General features: G+C 43.1%; 1 protein-coding gene across 1 annotated transcript; it reads right to left on the bottom strand.

Annotated features, from left to right (window-relative positions):
* Positions 1–574: 574 nt before the first annotated feature.
* LOC123017545 (ganglioside GM2 activator-like) lies at positions 575–8646 on the bottom strand. Its single transcript, XM_044418962.1, has 2 exons — positions 8145–8646; positions 575–908 (listed from the first exon to the last, which is right to left on the bottom strand). The coding sequence occupies exons 1-2, from the start codon at positions 8265–8267 to the stop codon at positions 681–683; spliced, it is 351 nt and encodes a 116-aa protein (XP_044274897.1). The 5' UTR covers positions 8268–8646; the 3' UTR covers positions 575–680.
* Positions 8647–8869: the final 223 nt, after the last annotated feature.

Genomic DNA, 8869 nt, shown 5'->3' with positions numbered 1-8869 from the left:
GAAACTGGAAATGGTAAAGCAAAAACTGGGGGTAATCTTATATGCCCCAAATGTGACAAACACATCCAAGGCCTAAAATATCGACCTCATCTTATATGCGAGTCACCTTGTACATCAGTATGTACAGTATCTAGCAGAAGGCCTTTTAAACATTGATGAGAACCTTGCAGCCCCACCCCCTCAGTACTGAAATCTAAAATGACACCCCTACATTCAGGGAGCTAACACTGATAGGAAGGGAGCTACACTCTTGGCATCCAGAACCAGACCCTCTGAGTAGATACGTAAAGCTTATCAACTGAAACCAGTTTGCTCACAATAGTACTTCCTTCCTCATGGCAGCTGGTGAGAAGCGCTTCATGACAGAAAAGTGAAGCAGTAATTTTGATGGTTGCACAGGTGCCTGCCTATGAACATCTGAAGGCTGGCCACTTCCTTCTGTGGGAGCAACTCATACACCTGAGGAGGCCCAGGATTTCTCCATGAGCCCTTCAGAGTCCCCTTTCTTCAGTCTGACAGTCTGACATCTTGGCAGAAAGAACAAGGAAGGGAGCAGGGGAAACTGTGCTATGTCCACTCCCCAGCGAAGTGTTCTTGATGCACTGGGAGCCATGCAAGCCCTTAGCAATATGGTCCCAGACCTGGATGAGATGTTGCATCTTTCAAGAGCGCTGAACAGTTCAAGCGCATTTTGGATAATACCAGAGATATGAAGACCTGTTTCTGCCTGGTGCAGCTCCATAACCTTTACATACCTTCAGAGGTGAAACAAGGTTTATAGTGGTGGCACCAGATGCACTGATAGACATATCTCCTGGAATGGTGAGTGGATCTGGGCTTATAGACAGACTCTTAAGCACAGCAGGATCTGACGAAGGGCCACAGTTCTCCCACGCAAAGTTTTGGGCCTGAAAGAATTAGAGGAAAAATGTGTTAAAAGAATAGCACCATGCCTGACAGAAGTAGAAGTAATTTTAATTCAGCCAAGAAAAAGTAATACCTACTCCAAATTTTGACTTCATGCTCAATAGATACCAGGAAGGTAAATGTGGAAGATTCTGCAATGGAAATCTATTCTTCAGCAGACACTGGTTAGGGGAAATGGGGAGGGCCAGCCCTACCATCAGGCAGATTGAGCCAGCTGTATCTGGTAGCAGATGCTGAGGGGCCGTGGTGAGGCGACAGAGCAGAGACCTCTGGGTGTGTCACACCTCTTGTCTTGCACTCCTGTCCTCAGGTGTGGTGCAGGATGCTGTCTTGTCCGCAGTGTTGAACTAACTTTCAACAGCTGGACTAGCTGGCATTTGTGCAAGTAATAAGAAGGTTTCAGACAGCTAAATGTCTTAAGCCAGCCCTGGAAATGGGAGCCATATTTCAAACCACTTCCTAGCAACTTTATAGTTCTGTTTTCTGTTAAATTGCACAGGTTTCTTTCTAGTCCTACCACATCTGAAATTCACCCCAGTGCAGAAAGCTTAGCATTGTTGCTATCCACGCTAAATACTCAGATCACTATTTTCCAAAGCAAACAACAATACTGATAACTTAGACAAAAATGGCAAACTCGATAGATTGAGTGAAGAGAAAAAGAATTTAAAAGGTCAATTTGCTTTGGTCAGTGCAAAGCACACACTCCAAAACAAGTAGATGTCAGAATTTTAACAACAGATTCTTTGTTAAGCTTTATGCCAATGCTATCTACATCACAATGAACTTTGGTAACACCACCAGTTGTGGACTGCAAGTAAAGAATCTCAGTGTAGTATGGAAGAGCAGAATCCTAAGAGTAGACAAAAATCTGATCCTGGAGAAGTCAGGTATGCAACAACTGTGGGGAAACATCACATGACCTAGTCGGAGGAGTGTTGCATGTTAACAGCAGAAGAGCAAACAAAAGACAGGAGCGCTGAGAAGACAAAGTTGGCTGGGAGTTATGCAATGGATAAAGGCAGCAAACACTCACAAGGAGGATTTGAGGAAAGAGGGAGGGAAAGGATGAAGGGAGCCAATGTGGTGCAGTGCTTAGAATGCTGGACTGGGATCTGGGGTCTGACCCACCTCAGTCACATAGTTCACTAGGAAACTTAGGACCCGTCACTGACAGGGAGGCTAGAGATGGGGAGCAGGACTTGAAGCTCTCTTGGGTTTTTGCAAGAGTAAAAAGACAGGATATTAATGTGATGATGATGGTACTGATGATACAGGGAATGTAGTTAGGGTTTATATAGCCAAGAACAGCCATGACTTTTCCCATCGTCTCCTTTTTAAAGGGTTAGAATGAGGCTCTATACAAAAAAGCTACATTGGGTGACCCTTCCCACCTCCAGTTTGAAGTGGTCTAGCCCAATGATCTATTCTATCCCTTCAGGGAGGATAGATCCATTCAGCTTCTGCATAAATCTTAAACCAGCAACTAGGCCTCATTAATTTTCAAGGCCAAAGAAGCAAGGGCAGTTTTACAATTCTATTTTGCTTATCTGAAAAAAGAAGTGACTAAATAGAAGCTAGGGTTACTGCAGAACTTCAAAGGAGATAAGGAGCTAAAAAACTAATAAGAAATTGGTCAAGCAGAAGAAGCTGGAGTTTTGTCACAGACCTTTGCCTTACAATCTAATCTCTTCAACTTGTTTCCCACCTCATTGCTAGAGGATTTTGTCCCCCCCTGAGTTAATAGCCACATTGTTCTGACTGCATAGTTAAGATCATTTCTGAAAATGCAAAATTTCCATGCAGAATTATTTGATTTATATTAACATTAGGCTAACTTTAAGGCAAGAAACATCTCAAGGCAGTGCAGAAAGCACTCCTGCATTGCAATTAACATATAACCTAACCTGCAGTCATGTCTGCCACTGGCTTTTTCTTTCTGACACAGAAGTACTTCTCTGTGTAGGAGTTTTCTAACATTACATGCAGCCTCAGCTTAAACAAACTGGTTAGACAGGGGCAACTCGCCTGTCTAACCAAGCAAGAAAATCTCAGTCAACTTGAGAGTGCTATCAAGGATCTCTTTGACACGGTACTCCCACTTCCCACTATTTCATTACACAGTATTCCAGGCCTGTACATTCAGGAATGAGTGTATATGAGTAGTGGCATGCCTTGAAACACTGCATTGTGGAGCTCATTGTGACTTATCCACACTGTGCCCCATTTTGGATAACATCAAGGTTACTGATGCACAAAATGTGAGGAACACTAACCCTCAAGAGTAAGCATGTGACGTTTAATTATTTAATCAATCTATTTAATAGAGGAAGCTCTGCTAAGTGTCTCAACAAACAAAGATTTTTTTAAAGTGTTGTAAAGACTCCTTTGTTTGATTTGGCCAAGGGTAATTTATAACACACTAAAGCTCCGATATCCAAAAAGCAATTTTTATAAATGATATGGCAAAGGAGGCTTGCAGTTGAGGGAAGTTAACTGTCTTATTATGTTCCGATCTGAGATCTGTTTTGCTAAAATCTGATGGTAAGGGCCATTCATTGACCAATCACTTAGCACAAAGATGGCTGAATTATCTGGTGTAATCAGAATACACAGAACAAGACAAGGTCACACCATACCCTCCAGTTTCTGCTTGACTGACTCAATTTGCCAATCAAAATGAACTGAACAGGATTGTGGGACATTGATTCATCTCAGGTTCATGGTCACTCCTGCACAAAGGGTCCAGTTATCACCCTAAAGCAAGGATGAGGAATACAGTTTCTGATATGTTTTCGGACTTCCAACGCCAATGACCCTAACCCTAACCCATAGCTATGCTGGCTATGGCTAATGGAAACAAGTCCCAAAACACAAGAGAAAGTATTCTCAGGGAACTGAAGAAAACTTTTATTATGCTTATCATGGTTTGGAAAGGACTTTCCTTCCTTGAGAGCTGTAATTAAAGTATCATTCCAAATATTAATGGTTTAAAACACTGAAAATCTCTGAGCATATATAAAAAGTTACAACTGTTGTACTAAAATGCCCCCATTTATAAGATTTACTTATTAATTTTGGGTTGCACTGGCTTAGCTTAGTTTAGCTTAGAAGAAAAGTAAGTAAGGGGAGACATGATAGAGATGTTTAAAATTATGCATAGTACAGAGAAATGGAGAGGGGGCATTATTATATCTCGTATAATATTAGAACAATTCATTCCACATTCTTGTTAGATTAAAGCTCTAATAATTGCTGTTACCTACTGGGCAATCCTATACTGATGAGGATAAGCTTCTGAATTCAGAGGCTCATGCTCATTCAATGCAGAGGAGAAGGCAAATCTGAGGTCCTCTTTCATATCTTGCTCCTCCAGCTCTGCATCTTGCAAGACAGTCATTTTCGGTTGTCTAACAACAGCATTTCAAGGGACAGGGAAGGAGGTAGGAGTTTTTTCAGGATACCTCACATCCTGGCCACTCCAGTCTTACTGCTTCCCACTGAAACATCCCCTCCAATCCTTCTTCAACTCCATTTACCTGCCTTCTGAAAACAGCCAGAGTGGCTCTTTCTGTGCTGGCTGTCACGAGGTGGGAGAGGGAAACCGGAATTTCAGCTACTAGCACCAAGTTGGAGTGCTCAAAACTGGGAATCTGAACTATCCAGTGTCCTCTCAGACACTGCCTATGAGTCACAGGGTCATTGTAAAGCTGTCAGGGGTGCAGAGCTTTGCTTTCCAGAAACAAGCAAACTTTGGCACAAGACAATTGCACAGTTGTGTGTACCATTATGTTTTTCAGCACTAAGGTTGCAACATGCATGCTGTTGAAATGCAGGGAGTCAGTGCTGTGTAGTGCTTAAGAATGCTGGTTGGGGAGACAGGAGATTTGAGCCACGAAGTTCATTGCATGATCTTGGGTCAGTCACTTACTTTCAGTCTAACGCACCTCTAAGGATTGCTTTTACGAGGATAAAATGGCAAGAACCTTGTAAGCCTCCTTAAGAGGAAGAAAGACAGGACAGAAATGTAGTAGTAACAACGAACAAAGCAATTGGTTAATCAAGGTTACCTGTCGTGATTACTTCAGTCTATTAAGCAGCAGACTATATGTCACTTCTGTAATCCAGGCCTGTGGTGCTAGATCAGACTGAAGGCTTATCCAGCCTAGCATTCTGCTCTACAATGCCCACGCAGATGCCTGCAGGAAGCCTATTAGTAGGACATGAGCACAAGAGATCCAATATGGATTACTTATGCTAGCATGAAAGAGAAGGTAGAAGATGGATTTCTCCAAAGTATCGATGGCAAATAACTTCTGCAAACATTGACTGCACATTGCCCATACCATGATTAGCTTTGGCTTACTCAAGTAAATAGAGAATGGCCTTGTCCTTCACTGATTACATTCCTTATATTTTCTTAAGTCTCCACTGACAAATGAATATCCACGACTTCTGCAATTACTGAAAATAACCAATCAGTCACACTTTTCTTTACCAAAAGGTACATTTCTGTGTGCACAGAAGGTGAGGATATAGGCCAAGACCAGAAAGTTGCCCCCCCCAAAAAAAAGTGGGATTGCGCATTTAGAAATAGCAAGGTTAGAGGCTAGGAGTGGGAAGATAAGAGAGAGAGCAAAGGGGACAGGTCTGTGTGAATGGAAAAAGTCTGGATGGGCCCAGGAAGCAACTCCCCTTCTTTTCCTACCTGCTGAACAGCTCATCGGCAACAAGTTCAGAACAGGAAGGGGAATTGGGCTAACGTTATTCAAGGTTATAAAATATTGAATGGGTGAGGATCCGTGGAGAATCACAGGTACTCTTAGAGGATACTGGGTGCACCATGGCATCCACAGGCACCATGCTGGAGACCCTGATAGAGAGGGCTCCTTACATATGGATAATTGTCATGAGAAAGAAGGCTGTATTGGAACCTTTAACCTTTACATGCTCGTTACACACAGGCAGTGAGTTTTCCATATAGAACATTCCATCCTACAATAACATACTTGAATTTTTAAGTGATACAGCTTCAGGAGAGCTATATTACACTGTATTTCTGATTATGTAGATCAGCACTAAATCTGACCCAAGAATGTCAACTTAAATGCAGTTCTGTGGTACATGGAAATACATTTATCTGAACATTAAGGCAAAGTACTGAAGCACTTGCCCTAAATGTTAGCAAGATAGCCAGATTGCAATACACCTTATTCTTCTGGCTGGTGACTCAAGACTCCCAAGTAAGTTGTGACTAATTTAACAGTAGCATTTAGTGGAACAAATGGGGGGAAGTGAAATATATAAACATTTCTGTTTGTCACACCTTCAGAAATGTTCCACTTGTTTACACTGGCCTTTTTATCAAATGTGGGCTACTAGCTGTCTTGCTATTACCTGTCTTACAGTATCTTACTCTATATTTACGTACTGCCCATTTGTGCACTTTTGTATTTAAAAAAATGAACAGAGACTTGAGAAGGTTTTACCCTAAAAGCAGGCTAGCATCATTGCAAAAAATATAAACAAAATCCTGCCATTATTCAGAAATCTAAACATTTTGCTCTACAGCAGATGGACTCTTAAGTAAAGGACAGAAAGGCCACCTCCTTGACAGAGCACCTCCTGGAATATCTACTTAGGCTTCTGAAAGACCCCCTGCCCAAGAACCACTATTCTGTACACAAGACTGAGCTCACTTAAACCAATGGTCTGACTCCATACAAAATGCCACCCTTTGACCCTATGTAGAACAGTACTTGAGGAGTAATATTGCAGTGTGATTAGTCACTTACTGCCAACTAGTTGATCTAAATATATCTGCTAAATTTATCACGTTTTGTGGCAAATGTAGTGGAAGGAAAGGGTGCTCAGCAAACAGGTCTTCTTAGTGCAATGGTGGAAGTGTTAGATTTGGGTGCAAGAAAACAGTTCAAATCCACATTCAGTTGCAATGAGTGCATTACTATTTTAAAACTACAACTATAGTTGCTACAGTCCACAACTATGATTGCTACTGTAACCCACCTCACAATTTGACCTTTACAATTTCACATGACTTAAGGGTGTCTTCACAAGTATCCTCTTTGGCCTGGATCAAGGTGTTGCTGTAGAAGAGAACTGTTGAGGTCCTTACTGGCTGCTCCCTAGACAGCATTGCTAAAATACTTCTAACACAGGCAAATGACTTTGATGCCTTCCACCTCAGGTAAGTCATAATGCTCCCTGATACAACTGGACACAATAATACCTTCAGACAGTCAAGACAGCAGTCAAAAGCTCTGGTAATGACTCCTAGGTTACATTTACTTGCCTATTAAGTTTTATGCAATATATGTGATTAATCTCTGGCAGGAAGGTTTACAATTAGCAGTGGTAGCAAGTGTCTTTGCACCCCTGAAATTTCACTTTTCATTAGGAGCATGAATGAACTGCAATATTTATATTGGTATACCTGGTGTTATGTCTATCTATGGTAACAGAATGAAACAAAATAAAACAAGCAAATAAATTAGTACCATAATGGGTTCCTGGTTCAGATCAGTTGTTTCTTATTCTCCAACTAACTGCTTGGTACAATGCCAGCCAATCTACACTGATACATCTCATAGCTTTACTAACTATATCATTTATTTATGTATGTATTGTGGGGAAGACTATATTTCAGTTATTTACTCAAATTTACAAGATAAACACTAGAAGGAAATGCCAAGTGAAAAAGAGCCTGACCTAGCAAAGAGATATGTGCATCCACAGAAACTAGTACAGTGTTTTCTATGCAAAGTATACCATTTTGGATGAAAGGGGGAAAATAATTATACCGTGCACAACTTCCGAGAAACCAAACGGAATGCCACTTGTACTGAGAACATAACCACAGAACCCTTCTGAACTCGGTGCTCTCGAAATGTTTTGCATGGCAAATTCCAGCATTCCCGATCACTGGCCATGGCGGCCGACTGCTGGGCGTTGGAAATCCAAATGATCTGGATTTAGGGAAGGTTGCACTAGGGAGTCGTGCTAGCAGGGCGAATGTGCAAGTGTGCAAATCACCAGCCACAAGCGAGTGTCACCAGTGTGAAAGTAGACCTGCCCCCGCCCCCACAGTAAGCAGTGAGTAACCAAACGCCCCTCTCTAAAATCCTCAGACTTGTTCAACCCTTTTGCCCCCAGACGCCGGCAGAACAGGGCCAAAAGGCCGACCCGCTGAAACTAACCTTGCTCAGCTTCTTGGGCCAGTCGTTGCCCAGCACGACAAACGGCTGGTGCTGAAGGTCCCCGAAAACTGCCGGCCACGTTTGCAAGACGCACAGCGTCAGCAAGAGCGCCAGTGGCTGCATTTCTAGGACTGCTCCGGGACTCCTCGGCGAAGGGAAGGCAGATGAGAGTGAAGATGGGAGACGGAGGGTATGAAGCCAACCGAGGAAACCGATCACGCAGCAGCTGGAAGAGCTCGCCGTTGGGTCCGGACTTTATAGCCCTGGCGGCCGCAGAAAAGGAACTGGGCTTACTGCGCAAAAACAACCAACCAACTAGCTGGAGGCAGCAAATAGCTGAATCGGCAAGCAGTATGCGAGGGGATGTTCGCTCCGTTCAGTTGCAGGTTCACCTTTCTCCCCTCCCCCGCAGTCACTAGACGCGCCGTCTCCTTCCTCTACAGTCGAGATGTTTCGAGTGTAAAAAATGTTTGCTTTTAGTGTTGGAAGAGCTAGCACCGGGAAGCGATCGCTCAGCACGCCCCGATGCAAGGGAAGCGGCTCTGCCCTCTGCTGGAATGGAAGGTGCAGCGCCCACACCGCTTCGCCTTACTTGGGTCGCGTCCCAATTCACTCGGCGCGTCAAGAGAACAGCCGCTTCTATTCCTCCGTAAATGCAGTTTCGTGTTCAGAAGAGAGCAAACGTTCAGAAATCGCATCCCCTAATCCCAGATATTTCATTTCAA

The sequence above is a fragment of the Varanus komodoensis genome, unplaced genomic scaffold (assembly GCF_004798865.1).
Source record: "Varanus komodoensis strain SLA01 unplaced genomic scaffold, ASM479886v1 scaffold957, whole genome shotgun sequence".
Taxonomy (NCBI): domain Eukaryota; kingdom Metazoa; phylum Chordata; class Lepidosauria; order Squamata; family Varanidae; genus Varanus; species Varanus komodoensis.
Note: the sequence above shows the minus strand (reverse complement) of the source record. Positions and strands in the feature narration are given on the sequence as shown.

Bases quoted from the DNA above. Each gene is read 5' to 3' on its own strand.
- LOC123017545 (XM_044418962.1), bottom strand. From the start codon at position 8,267: ATGCAGCCACTGGCGCTCTTGCTGACGCTGTGCGTCTTGCAAACGTGG. The intron at 909-8,144 runs GTTAGTTTCAGC...TAATTCTTTCAG, and splicing joins GGCCCAAGAAGCTGAGCAAG to GCCCAAAACTTTGCGTGGGA.